Source organism: Polypterus senegalus, chromosome 1 (assembly GCF_016835505.1).
Source record: "Polypterus senegalus isolate Bchr_013 chromosome 1, ASM1683550v1, whole genome shotgun sequence".
NCBI classification, from domain to species: Eukaryota; Metazoa; Chordata; class Cladistia; order Polypteriformes; family Polypteridae; genus Polypterus; species Polypterus senegalus.
The window spans coordinates 279,195,093-279,215,702 of NC_053154.1; the positions used below are offsets into that span (position 1 = coordinate 279,195,093).

Genomic DNA, 20,610 nt, shown 5'->3' on the forward strand with positions numbered 1-20,610 from the left:
ATAGAAGAACATTAAAAGAAACAGAATTGCAGAGACAAAAGTAGGTTAATACACAGCCTGAAGCTACAGCAACTGGTGGTGCACCTTTGAAAAAAGGTAAAACTCCACTCACAACAGCCACTGTCAGCAAACGACTAACCAGAAATGGGTTCATACTTCTAGAAAAATAGTACCAGGAATCTGTGATAAAATGTATTACTTCCAGGTATGTTTTACTATCACAAGCATGCCTCAGAAAAGCAGAAAGCACATTTTCTTTAATCAAAGCCTTAGGTGTGATGGCCATTTAGAGGCACACTCAAAATAAGTGCCTCATCCGTGTCCTGCCAGTGTGACTAGGCAACCTTTTTTGAAGAATAGCACTGCCTACCCCATACTGGGGGGTAGGGACAACAATAAATGGTGTCCTAAACAAAATTTCTCCCATCTCCACTCAGCAACAAAACCACACCTGGCGAGTCATCCCTCAACATGTAGTTGAAAAACTTCAAAATCTTTCATCCTAGCTTCTTGGAATGTCCACAAACACATGGATTCGACCACTACTGCCCAACCACTCGGAGAATAGCTCTTGTAGCTTCAGAGCTACAATGCTACATTATAAATATGGGGGACTTAATCATCATGTTAAGTGGGCCAATTTCTTCACAGGGTGTTAGACACTTGGCAAAATTCCCGACTAATGGAAACATCCCATCATCGTCGCCATCTGTAAGAAGGGAGACCGCTTAACTATGGCAAAAGCTGTGGTATTTCACTGTTGCATGATGCTGACAAAGTCGTTGGTCTTGTCATATTTCTCTCTGTATTTTGTTACGTTGCAGATAGAGTACTTCCAGAGTCGCAAGCTGGCTTTCATCCCAAATGAAGCACAACTGACATGATCTTCATCATCTGCCAACTCCTAGAGAGGCCTCAGGAACAAGCATGTGACACCGTCAACTGTGAGATAGTGTGGGAAGTACTCCGTAAATTTGGACGTTCCCCAAAATTCATCACTTTTCTCTGTCCCTTCCATGACGGAATGAGTGGAGGTCCTTGTTGGCAGGGAAACATCTGCTCCCCCTGAAAATCACTGTTGGTGTCAAGCAAGGCTGTGTCCTGGCTCCGGTGCTTTTGAACATTTATCTTGCCATCACTCTTCTCTTCAGAACTGCACTGAACACCACTGATGGAGTGTGGATCCAGTATCGACTGAATGGCAGTATGCTCAACCTCCAAAGATTGTCAGCCCACATGAAAACCTCCTCCATCATCATCTCTGACCTCCAGTATGCCCAGTTGCTGTTGTAGCGCTTCACCTGGAAAGCCTTCTGAGGACCGTTGAGTCATATTCGAGGATGAACCAGGAAATCAGCACCTTTAAGACACTGACCCTTCAAACAACCTTTTATCACACAGCTCCTCCAGTGGACATCAAGATAGGCAGCAAGACACCTTGGAACTCATAATCCGTCACCTACATCAGAAGCACAGTTCCTATTGATACCTCTGTGACTGACAAAGATAGCAAATCGCCTCTGACGAGCTTCATTTGCATTCGTCCACCTATAAAAATGTGTCTTTTGTCACCAAAATCTCTGCATGGCAACCAAGGTCATAGTATATCACGCGGTATGTATATTAACACTCCTTTATGGATGAGAGTCCGGTTCCACACACTAAAATTCTGGCACACTGCTCAACAGCTAGGATGGAGGCCATGCTGCTCAGCCACGTCCTCAGCACATTATCCGCATGGATAAGTCTCGTCTTCTCCAGATGGTCCAGTATGGTGAATTCTCTGACCTCAAGGTGGACCCAAAGAAATGCTGGAAGGACTACTTGAAGCATTCTCTCAAGGCCTAGTCCATTCCACATCCGCAGTTTGAGACACTTGCTGGGGACTAGGGAATCCATTCTCAGACATTTTTCATTCCCGGGAATGAACTTGCTATAATTCCTGGGAAGCCAAGCTTGCATATATAGCGTGTAAAAGTGTAAAAATCAATCAAGAAATAACAGAGTTATAGTTGAAAATAATTAAGTGGCACGGTTTTTTGGCCCACGTTGTAGTGTGTTGCCGATTAATTCAGTCAACAACAGACCAGCAGCAGTCAGTCTCCTGGCTCAGTGGACTGGAAGGAGTCTGCACTCTGCAGCTCACGAATGCCGGGACGGGGCAGACTTCATTGACGTCTGTCAGACAACAGCTTTGAACAGCAACATGAAATTGTAATGCGTCAGTCTGTTACAGAATGATGACAAGAAACTGGATGCACTAGTAAAAGCTGAAATGGTGGTGATTAAAAGCAACAGCAAGCGCGGGCGTTGTTTAGAACAAGTGTATCAGTATCTAATGACTGTGCCGCCTACTTCAGTGGAGTCAGACCGTGCTTTCTCAGCGGCTGGCATACTCTGCATGAAGGTGCGCTCTTGCCTGGACGACCGCACGCTGGACACGTTGTGCTTTCTACGCTCTTATTAGTGCAACTAACTAGATCGGGGGTGCCCAATAAGTCGATCATGATCAACCGGTAGATCGGAAAGGTGGTGCAGGAAGATCGTGTTGCATTCAAAATTTTTTTTATTTTAAATGTTAGTCTATCATATATATCCTCCCTATGGCATTTGCCACTTGATTGACATACAGGGCGGCCAGTTTGAGATCTCTTTTCTTCTAACACACTGGTCATCCCACAAGCACCCATACAATCAGATTATGATTCAGACTACGAATGCCATGAATGTAATTACCCCGATCTACATGCTGCCAAATAAACGAACCACACGCCGTGGTGCAACGTAAAGAGGCTTCGACGCTGACATCCGAGGTTCAATCCACGAGAGGGGGTGCAGCGAGTGTGTACGCCTGATAAGCCCAGTATTAGGGTGAAACACGTGTCGTATACTCTTTGCATTATATGAAAGTAAAACTATGCAATATATTATATATATTGCATTTTTAATGTAGATAGATCATTTCGACCTGGTCATTTTAAAAGTAGCTCGCAAGCCAAAAAAGTGTGGGCACCCCTGAACTAGATACATGTACTTATATGACAGCATGAACTGCTTGTAGATATGGTTAGTCTTTTACTGGTGTCAACATATTGCAGTAGTTTTATTAAAAATAAAATAAAATGAAATAAAAAACATTGTGGTCAGCAACACAGGAGCAACGCAGGGGACTGTACTTTCTCCGGTCCTGTTCAGATTATATACATCGGACTTCCAATACAACTTGGAGTCCTGCCATGTGCAAAAGTTCACTGACGACACTGCTATCGTGGGCTGCATCAGGAGTGGGCAGGAGGAGGAATATAGGAATCCAAACAAGGACTTTGTTAAATGGTGCGACTCAAACCACTTACACCTGAACACCAGCAAAACCAAGGAGCTGGTGGTGGATTTTAGGAGGCCCAGGCCCCTCACGGACCACGTGATCATCAAAGGTGCCTGTGTGCAGAGGGTGCAGACCTATAAATACCTGGAAGTGCAAATGGATGATAAATTGGACTGGACTGCTAATACTGATGTGCTCTGTGCAAGAGAGGACAGAGCCGACTATACTTCCTTAGACATCTGCAATAAGATGCTGCAGATATTCTATCAGATAGTTGTCGCGAGCGCTCTCTTCTACGCGGTGGTGTGCTGGGGAGGCAGCATAAAGAAGAGGGACGCCTCACGCCTGGACAAACTGGTGAGGAAGGCAGGCTCTATTATAGGCATGGTGCTGGACAGTTTGACATCTGTGGCAGAGTGACCGGCGCTGAGCAGGCTCCTGTCAATTATGGAGAATCCTCTGCATCCAATGAACAGTATCATCTCCAGACAGAGGATCAGCTTCAGCGACAGACTGCTGTCACTGTCCTGCTCCACTGACAGACTGAGGAGATCGTTCCTCCCCCACACTATGCGACTCTTCAATTCCACCCGGGGGGGTAAACGTTAACATTATACAAAGTTATTGTCCATTTTTAACTGCATTTTTATCGCACTTTAATTTAATATTGTTTATTTTTATCAGTATGCTGCTGCTGGAGTATGTGAATTTCCCCTTGGGATTAATAAAGTATCTATCTATCTATTTAGAATCCTTAAGACTTATACTTGATATCACTTTCATGATGAAATGCATTATAAAGTATGTATGTTACATTTTACAGATAAATCGTTAATTTTGTTTAAATACTGTTCATAATTACACACATGGGGGTGATACGGTGGTGGAGCGGTAGCACTGCTGTCTTGCAGGGAGTCATGTCGCTGGTATTCCCTGGAGTTTGCATGTTTTCCTGCTGGGTTTCCAGTGTACTCCAGTTTCCTTCTAAACATATGCAGATTTGATGACACTAAAATGATGCCAGTGTATGCGAGTGTTTGCATTCACCTTGCAATGAGTTGATGCCCTGCTTGGGAATTGTTTCTGCCTCATGCCCAATGCTTGCTGGAATGGACACATCCCTGGATTGATGGATTTAATCATTAAACATCTTTTTCAGAGATACTGCGGTAAGGTGTCATCGGAATTTAATGGGTGTTCCAGGCAATTCACAACACAGTGAAGCCAAACCTGTTCTTACCGTGATGATATCTCGCACTACCACCTGGTGGATTCTTCCAGATTTACATAAAGAACGTGGGCAAGTATAAACAGTGAAACGCTTGCGTAGCAGGAGCGTCCGCTGGAGCATGCGTCGCGTGAAGTATAAACCTAGCCTAACAGAAACGAAAGGTTAACAGTTACAAGTTCATATATTCTCGTCCCTTTCTTTTCTTTTTCCATTCTGTGGTGGTACATAAGACATTAGAGAGACAGAGAAGCTACTCTTCCATTTGTGACGTCCAAAAAATCCTTGGTTCCATATTGCTCATTGCTGCATTATATGCACAATACATCCAGATATGCATTTATTGGTTGCTGGCTTTCATGCACACAGAGCATGTCTCTACAACTAAAGTATGTTCGATTTCGTTGGGGTGAGTTGTGGACTAGTTAGTTAGAGTAAGTGAGCACACCCCCCGACTACCACAGCTTGCTATGATTATGTATATTGTGGACGAAGGTTCAAAACAATAGCAGGCAGACACCAATTCAAACAAACAGAATTCTTTTATTTCTAACTTCTTGGTGAGTAGAGCGGCTTTGCCTTACAGAGCTCTCAGAGCAAAACCCCATCAAGGGGGGTCAGCTGGATCTTTTATTACAGAATCTTGAAAGAAAGCAGTTAGATAAAATGAGCTCAGTTTCATCCAAGGTCACAGAACATTCTTTACACAATTTTTTGATTACAACGGAAAGCAAAAATTCTAGTCTTATATTTTTAATGAAGCTTATCAGAGAACTTGTCATACGTTTGGCATCTTAATTGGACGATAATCTAGGCACTGCTGAAGCAGCTGGGAAGAGCCAAAAAACTTCACTCTACACCTGCAGCTCTACTTCATACAAGTACGCTTCTGTTAATAATAATACCTAGCCACACAGAGAACATGCAGATTTTCATACAGAAGCTAGCAATAGATTAAATGACAACATTTAAATGTCTTTCAGAAATCCCACACTACCGAAAAATATCCAGGTATTAAAATGCACACTCACCCCACATCTCTGTCAAGCATAGTGCCTGGGTGGAAGGGGGGAAAGGCGCTGCCGTTTGGGGGCTCCTTTGGAGAGTACAGCTTGAAAGACTTAGAGGAACAACCTGTATAAAAAATATATATATAAATTAATTGTTTCAACAACAATTCATGTGTACAGTATATGAAGTATAATAACTAGGTGGTTTTGTCAGTTACTTTAGAAATATGTTTCGTTTTCCAGCAGTTCCTGGACAAAATCCAAATATCCTCCCCCTGCACCACCCTCAGATAACCATGCACTACATAAACCATCACTATTATAATAAACGGTAAAATATTCAAATAGATGTGCTACTAAATGAATAATTACAAATCAGGGTATCAGGGCAATTTTTACTTCACATTACACCTCAAATTTACAATACCTCTCACATTAAAATCTATTTAGGCAAACAAAAGAAAAAGTAAAGCCCACAAAAACAATGAAAAAATACACTGCAATGTAACAATAACATAAACTTTAATAATAGTAACATTAATAAATAGTAACCTTATGCTTGTTTAAAAGTTACACAAAGGATGTCCATGAAAAAACCTAGCAACACTTGGGCACTACTGGCCTTCCAAAGATTTCTTCCATTTCTTTTGGCAAGGTTTTTTTCTTGTCTTGTTAAGGAGACAAAGGTGGGAGGCTATCAATTAAGCAGGGTCCATTAAAGCTTATCAAGGAATTCTTTCTGTGATTTTGGGCTACATAAAAATACAGTTTTGTTGTTGTGCAATGGTAAGAGAGATCATATTTTGTAGATTATAGGTTTACATGCTTAAATAGGGTTATAGGTAAATTAATTAAGTTGCTTTAGATAAAAGCATTTGACAAAGTACATCTAGGATATTTCATGTGCTCAGAATATACTTTTAGATAAATCGGTAATAAAGCTTTAGTTTTTCATCAGAAAGGTAAAGTAACTGCCATGTAGCACTACTTAAGAAACTGCTCTTGAGGAAAAATCAAGTGCTCCTTATCTTACTTATCCATTATTTATATCTATTCACTATTAATTTCAGAATTGTCTTCTACAAAAAAAAAGTTTGGATTTGTAATTTTTTTAAACTCCAATAAACTAGCACATTTAAAATTTAAATTTATTAAGTGTTATGCAAAGGTCAAGCATCAATAGTCAATTAAGCAAACGTGCAGTGTATACAGAAGATTCAGAAAGTATTCCCCATCACTTCTGCACATTTGATTGTGTTTTAATTTTAATCTTTTTAAGATATAATTTTAAATGAATAAATTTGCCTTTTATGCCAATCAATAACCCAAGGTAACATAGTGAAAATGTGTTCTTTAGAAATGTTTGCATACTTATTAAAATTCAAGAACTGAAACCCAGTTACAGCTTTGAGCCTTCTTGGGTAAGATTCTACAAACTTTGCACACCTATATTTGTACAGTTTATCCCATACTTCCTCTTAGATGCTCTCAAGCTCTGTTAGATTGGATGATAAATGTCTATAAACTGCCATCGTCATGTCTCTTCATAGTCCCAAAGCACTGTCTTGGCTATATGCTTCTAGTCATTGTGCTGAAAGGTAAACCGTCGCACCAAACTGAGGGACCTTCAACACTGGGGCAGGATTTTTTTTAGGACTTCCATGCATTTATCCTTCCCTTAAACCTGACCAGTCTCTCTGTCCCTGTTACTGAGAAGCTCCTCTATAGCATGATGTTGCCACCACCATGCTTCACCATAAGGATAGTATTAGGCAGGGATTGAGCAGTGCCCGGTCTACAGCAGAAACTGTGCTTGGAGTTCTGCCCGAAGAGTTCAATTTTGCCTCTTTAGACCACAGAACCTTTTTTCTCCTGCTCTCAGAGTCCAAGCGAGCTGTCGTATGCCTTTTAGCTAACAGTGATTTCCATCTAGCCACAACACTATAAATGTTTCATTGACAGAATACTGCTGAGGTGGTTGACATTCTGAAGGACTTCTGAAGCTCTATTAGAGTAACCACTGGGTTCTTCGGCACATTTACCCAATTACTTAGTTTGGCTGGATGGCCAACTCTAGGAAGAGTCTTGGTGGTTCCAAACTTCTAGTGTTACAGTTACTAAGTCATTGCACTCCTGGGAACACTCAAAGTTTAAGAAATGGTTTTAACCTCTTGCCTTAATTTATGCCTCATTACAATTTGATTGCACAGTTCTAGACAGAGCTCTTTGGACTTCATGGCCTGATTTTTGTCCTGACATGAAGTGAGAATTGTGGGAACTTATACACATAGGTGTGTGTTTTTCGAAACAATATCCAATCAATTCAATTTGCCACAGGTCTCCAATTACTACACACATCAAGGATAAACCTGATCACAATTTAAAGTTCCACAACAAATGGACTGAATACTTAAATGAGAGATTTCAGTTTTGATTTTTAAAAAATTTACAGACATTTCAGAAAACATGTTTTACTTTGTAATAATGGGTTACTGAGTATAGACTGACAAAATGGCAACTTTATCCACATAAAATTAAATCTACAACACAAAGGGTTCAGAAAGTGAAGAAGTCTAAATGCTTTCTGAATCAACTGTAAATTTCCTTCTTCCTTCTTCTCAAAGATACTGTCAAATAAAGGTTAAGCCTTGTTTTCCAACATTCTAAATGACATGCACATACATTTTCTTTCTATAGACTTCTACAGTTACAAACAGTAAGAAGTACTAGGGTGTTGTACGGTGTTATCCATTATGAATGTAGAGAAAAGCCAAGCAAAATTACACCTTTGATTGGCTAATCACTGCCAGCTGATCGATCCCCAGCTGACCATGGTGCTGAATATGTTTGTGTAAATGATGTAATGTTCACCTGGGAGGACTGACACTTGCAGTTACAAGAGGTACAAACCAGACTGCGTCGCACTGCAACCTCCACTGCCACCAAATGAACATCTGCCAATGCTGCAGAATCCAGAGATGGTGAACACGCAGCAAGAGAGGCCACAGAACCAGCAACAGATGTTTTGTGTTGTTATATATGTGAAACCACTGCTTTTTCAGAAAACAGCCCAAAGTCACTCATCCACCTGCATCCCCCACACTGCTGCTGCCACAGCAGCCAAAGACGGCTAACAAGTGGCAATAGCACATTGCATGCAGCAAAAGAAGTTTTATGTTGAGTTATGCGAGAATCTATTGCTTTAATATTGTCTTCTGTATAATGTACAACCCAATTTTTAGAGAACTAAAACGAGTGAAAATCACATACATTATATGCAAGATTTTACGGTAATTACCTGGATGGGAGACCACTGTGAGGACACGTAAAGATACTGGGCAGAGGAACAAAAAATATCTATTTCTCTGGCCAGTATCAAATAATGGAAGGACAAGCGATAGCCAGGAGTCGGGAGCAATTCTAACTCCAATATGTTAGTCGGCAGTACACCTCACATGGGAACTCAGTTGGGATGTCACAGGGGTTCTTGGGATATGGAGTCTGGAAACGCAGCCCTGTCAGGGTCCCTATGTACAAATAAATGGAGCTGCCAGGGGAGGACCTCCCTACTTTCTTTATGGCCCGGAATTGCTCACAGAAGACATGGCGTAGCACCAAAAGCATTCCTGTGTCCAGCATAAAAGGGAGCCCGCTGCCTTACATGGTGGAGTCAAGTTGGGAGGTAGCAGGCAACACTCAGCATAGCATGAATGTAGGAAGATTTGGTTGATTATTGCTTGTTTATTGTAAATTGTGGCAGATTTGCTGGAAAGAGGACTGGGAGAAGTGCCTTGTAAGACTAATAAAATCCACTATCTTATTCATATAACATCTGGAGTGATACTGTGTCTTGGACTTGGCGCTGTTTAGTACCGCTTGTGGTCACACTGCAACAGCAATAATTGTTCAAAAGGGTGATTATGAAAAATAATAGTAACAAAATTCATTCATATAGCAACACAACCCTTAGCAGAATCGTTTATCAATTATTCACTTCTTTCCAGAAGACAATACTGCAAAATTTTGGTCAATGAATGACAAAAAAGACTTCTTACTTTAACTCTCAATGGTTCCTTGGGGTGCGTTCTGCACCCCATGCCCATTTCTATGGCTACTACCATGTTATTATTAAAATTTCAGCAGTTATCCTCTAGGACATTGTAAGTGCACTAGTTTTTCATACGGTCATGCATAAAATGATAGAAAAAGTGTTAACGTCAATTATCGCTGGCATATTTTCATCGGGGGTGCAATATGCACCCCCAAAAAAACTTAATTTTTGACAGAAGTCTGTGGAGATTCTCAGCTATCCAGGTCATGGTTATCCTAAAAAAGAGTTATGCTGAACTTTGTTTCCATCCAGAGTGCTTTCTCAATTCTAACTGATTGGTTGGCAAAGTTAAAAGAACTGTATTGTAGGTGGATTGGGAGGACAACTGATTCAAATGAACAACTGTCGTTGAACAGAGGCGGTGGCCTTATACATAATCTATCACTGACCTACAACGCAGTTCTTTCAACTTTACCCAGACGGTTCCACAGTCGTTCACGCTGGGAGGATGACTGGTTCAAATAAACGACCGTCGTTGAACCGAGTTGAACAACTAGTCCCATTCAGAGGACAATGTCCATTTAGGCCGTACATTCCCAGTAAGCCTGCCAAATATGGGATAAAGGTGTGGTGGTGCTGTGACAGTGCCACATCTTATCCACTGAATGCAGAGGTCTATCTTGGGCGGCAACCGAATGAAGTCAGAGATCATGATCAGGGTGCACGTGTTGTGAAAGCAATGGTATCACCTTGGTACAAAAGTGGTCGTAATGTAGTGGGAGATAACCTGTTTACAAGCGTTGCACTGACAGAAGAATTGCTTACACAGGGTATGACCTATGTAGGAACGATGCGCAAGAATAAACGAGACATTCCTCTGAGCATGATAGCAAAAAACAGAGACGAATTTTCTTCAATCTTTGCATTTGATGGCAACAAAACTTTGGTATCATATGTCCCCAAAAAAGGAAAGTCGGTCATCCTTTTGTCAAAAATCAACAGGTTGCCAATGGTCCTGTTCTTCAATATGCTTGACAAAGCTGGCATTGCCAGTTTCGTGATCTGGATGTGCAATAACCCTGATTGGAACAAGTCATCCAAAGCGATACGTCGTCGCCAGTTCATCGTGAGTCTCGGGGAGTCTCTTGTCGAGCCACTGATTAAAAGACGTTTGGACAATGCAGCCCAGCTCAGAAGACCGATCATGGATGCAATCCAACTTCTAGAGCTGGACTCTGGAGAACTAGAAGCAGGAACTGAGAGACCAGCTAAAATGAAGACGACACAGGGACGTTGTCACCTGTGCCCGTGTGAGTTTGACAGGAAGACACGCAAATTCTGTGATAAGTGCTCTAGGCCTGCTTGTCCAGCACATTCTGTCAATAAATCAAATGTACTTTGTGACAAATGCATATAACTTTAGACATGTCATTTGCAGAAATCTTAAACGTTTGCATCTAAAAGGTGTGATAATATATTTTTATTTCTTATTAGAACATTGGAATTAAAATGGCTAGGCGGCAGTGAAGGGGTCGGCTAGACGGAATGTGCATTATATGACCCCACCCCAACTGCCGCAACCCCATTAACTGCACTATTTCACTGCATAAGCTGTGTATGCATCATGCACTTACCTAATAAACGCATCTTAACTTTAGTTCATTGAATTTGAGCTTGGTACCATTGAATTATATATACCAACGAATAGGGGTGCAATTTGAACCCCAAGGACCTGGAACGTAACTTTCTAACAAGGACCCATTGAGGGTTAAGAATTATAATATGTCACAACAAAGCAAAACATGGATTAGGAAACCGTTTTTCTCATCACCTATCTTTTTTCCTCTTTAGTTGGATTATGTCCTTGTAAGCCTATAATATAATACATAACAAAAAGGAAAGCCTGCTTCATAACGGAAATGATTGCAGGAAACTTGGAAAAACACTGAAGAACTACCCATGTAAAGTTATCATGAAAGATGCTAGAAGGAATTTCCAAGTTTTAGTTAAATCTTTTACTACACCCATGTTTCCTGTTTTTAGTAATTTGTTAAAGTAAACAAATTATGACTTATAAGTCGGTAACTCATACCATTCAGTAAATAAATTAAATGCACACAGAAGGCTTTTCTCATTTAAGATATTTAATAAGAAAAAAAAATCTTACTGAACATAAGGATGTTTAAAACAAATGATAATGCTCCATGGAACACCACCCTGTAATCAGCCTTATATTTAGAGAGCTCCTTCATTTGACCAGAGTGTCATGCAGAGTGGCAAGACCTTTTAATGATAATCACCAGCTTGCCCAACACCCAACTCTCTGTGCTGCTTCCTCCATAAAGTTCAGGAAATTTATCACAGAGTCAGCCTTTCTGATTAACATACAAAATCTACTGGCATGTTCTTCAATTCCTGTACTAAAGCCTCAAAATGTCACGTGGGGAAAATATACATATGCCACTAAGGAAGTACTGTATACTGCGTGTTGAAATCTTCCAGAGACACTAAAAGGCCCAAACAGCCTCAGGAAACAAAGTCAATTCTGGCAATTTTCTATATGGCTTCTGTCTTTGTAGCCCAGGTCCCGCCCTGATGCTTCCCTGGTATTTGTGTACCTGAGTAAGTTAATTAGTAATTTACCTTTTTACTTTAGTAAATAAGTTAAATAATGATGTAACGAAGGTTAAATTAAAAATACAGCTGGGTGTTATTAACAATCAATTGTAGTTAGTGTTCCGTTTCTGAATTACACTTTTACTGCGCACAATACATAAAGCACAAATAGAACTGATTTCGGCACCAAACTAAATCACTTCTACTGAAAAAAATATGAAGGCTTTGTTAAAAAAAAAAAAAAAAACTGCATTTACTCTAAATTGACTAACGCACCTTTCTTACTAAATTGTAATTTTGTTATACTTATTGCACACCATCTTTCTTAAACAAACCAGGGCATGCTCTTACAAAATAAGCTAATTAGATATTCATTAAATGCAGTGACCTAGAAGGTGTTGGATTAGCTTGCATTTCTCACAAATGTAAGCCTCCAAGAAGATGGCTTCAACAAATCCATACTTCAATTAAGATTTTCCATTAGTCAGATTTTTACAACTTTAAGTGAAACTATTTTAAATTTTAAGGATACAAATATAACACAGTTCTTACCTTACAGTAGTTATGTACCAGCTACAATGATCTACTAATAAAAGCTTATATACTGAGTACAATAGCTTGCTATTAATTTTTTAGGTAGCAGATTAGTTATAATCTGACCTTCTAATATTATTTTATTCTATATAATTTGCATCACTTGACTCTGTCAGGTTACCACATGATTTTCAAAGAAATTTCCATAAACCTTGCACACTCTTAGCAACTTTGGGCAGACTTTAGTACTGCCATGCTTGATTTTTTATTTTTGTGTGTTTTATTAAAGTTTTAAAACTGCAAAAATATGATGACTAATGCAGGCCATATGCACCTTGTTAAAAATACCTTTTTTACTCAATGATACAATCTTTATTATGTATTTTATTACCTTGACTTAGAAAATAAAGTCACAAATTATTTATTAAACTTACATTAAAATAAAATGTACTCTTAATTATCAGAGACAAACCATTACTTGCATCTGTTTACAAGAACCCGTTTCATTTGTTTAAAAAAATATTTATTAATATACATTAGTTGTCTTGAAAATTTCCTGCAAGAATATTTCTTGCAGAAATGATCACACACATATGTGAAGCATATTTGGATAAAAATTCTATCAGTGATGCCAGATATGTCACAGACTATTATTATTATTAGAAGGGCTTTCTTAGCAAATGTCACCCTCTCTTTACATTTGAAGTGATGTTATTTAAATTTTTTCTTTCTTTGTATTTATTCCTCTTCTTTACCAACTACCTTTAAATTGCAACATTGTAATTCCATCAACATGGCTAAAACATAACAGAGGGAACAAACTTGTTTCAGACTGTTTATTTTATGTGTGTGTGTGTATAAATACATTTGCCCACAAGTCCAGAGGGCCCGTGTTATTTTATCACTGGGTACAGGAGAAAGTAGAGTGAAATGACACCTTTTATTGGCTAACTAAATAGATTACAAATGCAAGCTTTCGAGGCAAGCTTAGGGGCCTTAGCTGCTTCGAAAGCTTGCATTTGTAATCTATTTAGTTAGCCAATAAAAGGTGTCATTTCACCCTACTTTCTCCTGTATCAATCTATGGCTACCACGGTACAACACTCTACTGCTATCACTGGGTATGGCAGTTAGCAATTTCACAACATGCAGTGAACACCGCTGTATAAAATCCAATCACCAGACAATTAAATCAGGCAGAAAAGTAGGAAATAGTTCATAACCACTTTTAATTTACACAGTAGGCTGACTGAGTATTGCTGCCCTACTAATCTTTGTTGTTAGAATGCTATTTCATGAGCAGGCACCTAAACTATTATTTTTCTACTTGTCCCTCAAACAGTTTATATTATTTTCAATATCTCATCAGTAGACAATCATGGTTAACCAAATATGTGCATCAAGTATCTAAATTTTGTTTATTCATTCTGCATCTCTTTCTCATTCTCCCTCTCAATGTTATACAATGATCACAAAGTCTAGAAGTTGGACATTTAAAATTGAGTTTTGTAAATGCAGAATGCTCCTGGCTCAAGTTCTTTTAACAACTGAATCAAAAAAATCCAGTTTATCTTCAACATGTCCGTACTGAGCAGAAAATTCTTCCGAAACTTTCCTAAGGTTTAAAAAAAAAAAAAGTGTGCTTCCTCTTGTCTTTCTAGTGTACTGAGATAGAGAAAAAAGTCAGAACTATTTCCAGTTGCATAATATTTCTAAAATAACATATCTCTTTGTTTCTCATCATAACTAACTGATAATATTGATAAAAAAATCATTATTATTTATAATCAAGCCTTATATTAAAATTATATTTTCACACTTAGGGAAGTTGAAACAGTGGTGGAATTTTTTTATGATTACATATGCATTACCTAGATTACGTGCAAAGGAAAAAAAGAATCTATTCACCTAAAAACATAGAAAAAGTGTTAGTATTATATAATACAGGGTGGGTCCAGATCTAACTATGCAGATCCAGATCATCTGGATGACTTATGCAGGTACAATTCCAGTTCGGTGCAAAGACGATTCTTCATGTCGTCAGTTTGTACACGTCTCGATGGTCCGAGATTTTTCAGGTGATTTTCTATGTAATAATGCATAATTAAGTCTGGACCACCCTATACTTGTTGCAATAAATTTTTATAGGTAAAACTGCATTTAGCTACATTTAATTATGATGGCGGAAATTAAAAAAATATCATAAAATTAAATGTATTACCAGGAACACGACGGGGACGTAGCAGCTTATTGTTCCCATTATATCGTTATATTTACAAGGCATGTTCAAAGTTTATACATTGTTATTAAACTGATGATGTATAAATTAAAATACAATTTATAATAGCTATTGAAATAATATGCATTATACTAAATACAGATTTTAACAATATGTACACATCTATATTTCCATGATACAAAAATGCAGATGGTTGTTTAAATAAAACATTACTTCCATCTGAGTAATTTATCTCAAATTTCATACAAGTTGGCTTTTAATCATTATGAATATCTATACAAAATTTGAATCATCTATCTATAATTATAACCACAATTTACTTGAAAATTCGTGAAAGTATTCAGTTAAAGTTCAAACATTGATAGGATTCCTTATTTTTTGATATAAAGCAGGTGTAAAAAATCTCATTGACCTACGTCAAAGCATTTTTGAGTTATCGTGTTTACATACAGACACATAGGCAAACAATTTCAAAAATGGTATTTTCGGACTTGGGAAGGTCTAAAACGTCAAGACTCATCAAAATCTCAAAGTAGTCTTTTTTCACGATTCCTATCTATACTAATAAAAAGGCAAAGCCCTCACTGACTCACTCACTCACTCACTGACTCATCTCTAATTCTCCAACTTCCCGTGTAGGTAGATGGCTGAAATTTGGCAGGCTCATTCCTTACAGCTTACTTACAAAAGTTGGGCAGGTTTCATTTCGAAATTCTACGCGTAATGGTCATAACTGGAAGCTATTTTTCTACATATACTGTAATGGAGTTGAGGTTGAAAGCCGTGGTACAATTTTGAGTTGCTGCAATTAAATTTTGCCAAAATGGACTAGCTTGCCACAATTTTTTCACTCTGATTTTTGGGGCGTCTTTGAATTCAGGGCTCTGTAGGTTGATCATTTTCATTTCTATCAAATGATATGGTATCCTTTCGTTCCTAACACATTACCCAGTCTATATCAGTATAGATATCCAGGAGGATTTCTTTTTCCCATTGAGATCTGATGTGTTTTCAAAGTGTTCCTTTAATTTTTTTGAGCAGTTTATATATATATATATATATTTATTATATAGATTATATATATATATATATATATATATATATAGATATATATATATATATATAGATATAGATATATATATATATATATATATAGATATATAGATATATATATATAGATATATATATATATAGATATAGATATATGACAACAACACTCATATCAAAGACAAAACAATTACATTAACAATCATGTTAAGTTATTTTTAATAACTTCTTTAACATACTACTTCTCCGCTGCGAAGCGCGGGTATTCTGCTAGTACTTTATATTCTGTATATATGAGAAAGTAAAAAAGTGACTTTCTGGGAACTGAGGGTGCAATAGGTGATCACCAAATGGTTAGTTTTTCTTCTACTAAACCAAGCACCAGTAAAACAAATATTGCAAATTAACAGAAGTTAAAAAGTTACACATGCACAGGAAATCAGAAAATGGGTAATATTTTTTATATTATTTATTAATATAAAATGTTATATTAATTTACATATATGAATGAGCATGCCTCTTTACAAAATGCATCGTGATATATAAAGAAAAGCAATGGCTTCATCTAACTAACTCAGTGCTATTCTTAACCATTTTTGAAAAAGCACATTAAACAAAACTAACAGACATAACGTAAAACTTTAGATTTTCTTTGATTTTTATTAGGGCTGCTGTTCAATTAAAAAGAATTGCACATGATTAAAATTTGTAATCAAAATTAACTGCATATTATTATACTACTAAATATCTCTTTCAAGCATATTAATATTTTTGTTTAAAGCAGACATAACCCTGATTTCTAAAGTTTTCATAATCACTTGCCTAAACATATTATTCCCATTAGTTTATTGAATAGATTTGTGTAACAGAAACAATCGAATAAACAGTGAAACACTAATCACTCAAATGTATTTTTTTTTAATTTTGAGCCACATCATGATGCAAATTCATCTAGGACTTTAGTCCTATAAATAATTCTGTCTTTAAAATAATGTGAAGATGAAAAAAATAAGACATTATTGATTTCCTGACCATTTTTCCAATCAGCTGGTTAAGAATACCAATTTATTTACACTGGTTGTTGAAGGGATCCTTTTTTTTTTTATTAACAAGATGTACAAATACAGAAAGAATATAGGTTCCAGCCTCCCATGACCCTGCTAAAGAATAAGCAGGCTTAGAATAGGTTATGATCTGTATCGCTCAACAACTGATTTCATGGAGAAGTGAGGCATCAGTTGCTCATCTTCAAAGTTTGATAACAGCTTATACATTCATATTTTCTTTCAAGGCGATTCTTATGGTGCTTGTGGATCACTATGAAGATCATTATCAAAAAACAACACAGGAAACATTCAAGCAACATAGACCCACTTATACTATTAACAGACTTGGATTTATTTGGTGCTGCTTCATTAACAATGTGTGATGCATGATCAAAGTAACTGGATTAATTAAAGCATTCAGGTTATGAATTAAAAAAATGTAATCGCAGAAACATAACACGTTAATCACACACCTTAACAGCGATTAATCAGTAGACTTAATTTTAATACAAACTAAAAATATATGCAAAGCAGCAGGATTAGCTGGCAGGTAGTCTCCCTGGGGGAACACCTGTCTAGTTCCCTACTAGTGCCAGACTGTTGGAATTTACTTTTTAAAAACATCTCATTTCACAAACATAAAATACTTGTTTTCTATTTGCTATGAAACACACCTTGTGCAAATGTCTTCATACCTAAAAGTTACTATATTGAATACAGTTTGAATAATTGCTATAAGACACTGACTAAAGGAAGACGCAGAGCCTGCAAATTTAACCTTTTCAGTATGGTCTTAAAATATAGTATAAAGAAGATGTGTTCATTCTATGAAGCAGGTATAGACTGGAACCCTCCAACGGGGGGTCGGGTGGTTGGGAGGGGGAATAAATAAATAAAAAATAAAATCACAGATAAGAAAAAGTTAAGCTGTCATTCAACATTTGGAAAGTCTCAAATTAAGTAAGGACTACATATTACTACACATTATTTGATTGTCACTATTTTTTTCTTTCTACCAAATAAAACAAAACTTTAACAACTGTGAAAATACAATTATATTTCTTTAAACTATACTGTAGTGAGTGAGACACAATTTATCTGGTGAAATATGTTGGAAACATTTAAATTTCATATTAAATTAGTCTCCACATTTCACCAGAGAGCTCACTATAAGTACATTATTCTCATACACACTTGGACATCAAATAGGTTAAACTGATTATATAAATTATAATGTCCAAATTTTCACAAGTAATAATAATAATTCTTTTCTCGGCATTCAGAGATAAAATATGAGACTAGAATATAGGACACTTACAGGAAGTTTACATTAATGCATTAGTTCCCTGATAAAATTTTGTTGCATCAGAGGTCAGAACAGATTAGCTTTGTACTCCTTCAAAATTTCCTAAACCTATTTTATCCACTAATATATTGTTATGGTTTTGGGCTTATGTTTAAGTCACCAGTTATCAGGCACAAATAGGAACCAATTCTTGATGAAGCACTTTATCCAAGGGCACATTCACTCAATGCTCAAGCATTTAGCGTCACCAGAATACCCATTTCAGCAAATTCTATGCTCTTGTCTTCTAAGAAGAACAGATGTTCAGAAAATAACCTTTCAGATCAATTCTTTTGGCAGGGAGTAGCCTGAGGATGCAGATTGTGCAAACATACAGTTTTGGTTTCTTTAGTTAGAAATTGCTTTTGAGAATGCAAAGTGTGAGTGATCAGTACTCCAACTGTAAATGTCGAGACCTCTTACTCAAACTACAATAATAAAGAACATATCTGCAATACTTTTAGAAAATTGTTTTAAGTGTTATGTGGAAAAGGGATAATGGACCCAGTGCTCTTTATGATGATTTTTATCTCAAAACTCAACAGCAGAAATTTGTCACATATTGGAAAAGGGTTCATTATTACATACTAAACTTAAAAAAAAGTTAAATGCACCATCACCTAATTAAAAAAACACATATAAACCATTATTATTTTGGGGTCTTAACAAATTTTACCAAAAAGTGTCTATTTGTATAACATGTTGGAGTTCATACAGATAAAAGATCCTTCTCTTGTACCAACATTACTGCACTATTAATATACAGGTGTGAATTTGTAACAGTACCAATTTTCAGGTATTCTGACTTTAATCCCACTATCAAAAAAAATACACAAAAGTTTCTTGCCCTTGCATATTTCCACTCATATTTGGACAACCAACTCTAGCCGGTTGTGGCAGTTTAAGGGTTAAGTGAATATAATTTCAGTTACGTTTGCTAATGTAATTGGAGCTATAGTAAACGAATGAACAGGAGTAGCTGAGCCATCCTAGTTTTTTTTTTTCTTTTTTCGTATAATATTTGAGTTCATATGAATAGTAAACCATCTCTAAATAACGTTAGGTAACTTGCGTTTTGGAATATATCAGTAATTAGCTTGTTACATATTTTAGTCCGTTATTTTTTATTTTGGCATAATATTGTACATGATGTGATAAACTACAACACTTTTCCTTCAGAGTGTTGTGATTAAAACATTTTTCTCTATCTGCAAAATCATTCTTATATATTCCTGCTACCTCTGAGCGTCTCTTCTCAGCAGCAGGGAACATTGTCTCAAAGAGGAGAGGCAGCCTCACACCAGAGCATGTTGAAATGCTCATGTTCCTGCACTGCAATCAGGAATATATGAACTGAATCTTTTATAAACTGTACATTATTGCTTTATTTTATTTGTATTGAAGCTTTATAGAAACTTTTCGACCTTAAGACACACCAGTGGCCATTTTTGGTTAAGTCAAAAGACTATGTGCACTTTAGTTTGTATTGTTTAATGTATTTCTTTTTTATTGTGATGGTCACACTAATATAAAACATCTGATTATTTTCAAATTCATATGTTTCACTGTTTGTTATTTTAATTTGATTATTATTTATTTTAATCGTGTTAATGCAGAGACATCAGGGCGACATTCAAAAGTGGACAGATGTGAGCAGATGAGGTAAGACATGCACTGGAGCCCAGAACAGGATGTGCAACCACAGGTCGCAGGAATCATTGTGACTAATTGGAAAACACATTGAACGATTAATCGACTACAAAAATAATCATTAGTTGCAGGCCTACTTGCTCCACAACCAACTTTAAGTTCCTATAAATGAACAGTTACAGGCCCTTCTAAATATTCTCAGGAGTACTTCCAGCACTATTCTAGCCCACAGCAAAGAACTTTTGGGTCACTAACATTCCCACAGAGATTCCAGAAAACACTATACAATTCTCAGAAATTTCCGCAGGAATCTTAAATACTGCAGTAGAAAATGTTATTAGTATAGTAAAAAAAACAATTAACTGCACATAATTTTGTAATACTCTTTATAAATGTAACATTTTGCTTTTATACAATGACTAATGGATAATTTTGCCTGAAGTATGGGTAAATGTAACATGCTTGGTCACTATCCTGTACTGCATCCATGGTATGTGTATCTTATCTTTTCATTATGCA

The 20,610-nt window shown here is 37.0% G+C and overlaps 1 protein-coding gene across 6 annotated transcripts in view; it reads right to left on the minus strand.

Annotated features, from left to right (window-relative positions):
* ldb1a (LIM domain binding 1a) overlaps nucleotides 1-20,610 on the minus strand; it is a 165,583-nt gene that overhangs the window by 69,342 nt on the left and 75,631 nt on the right. For all 6 annotated transcript variants that reach the window (XM_039775219.1, XM_039775212.1, XM_039775196.1 and 3 more), the window contains exon 2: nucleotides 5,585-5,687. In XM_039775219.1, the coding sequence (XP_039631153.1) occupies nucleotides 5,585-5,687 (103 nt within the window). The remainder of the gene's footprint in view (nucleotides 1-5,584; nucleotides 5,688-20,610) is intronic.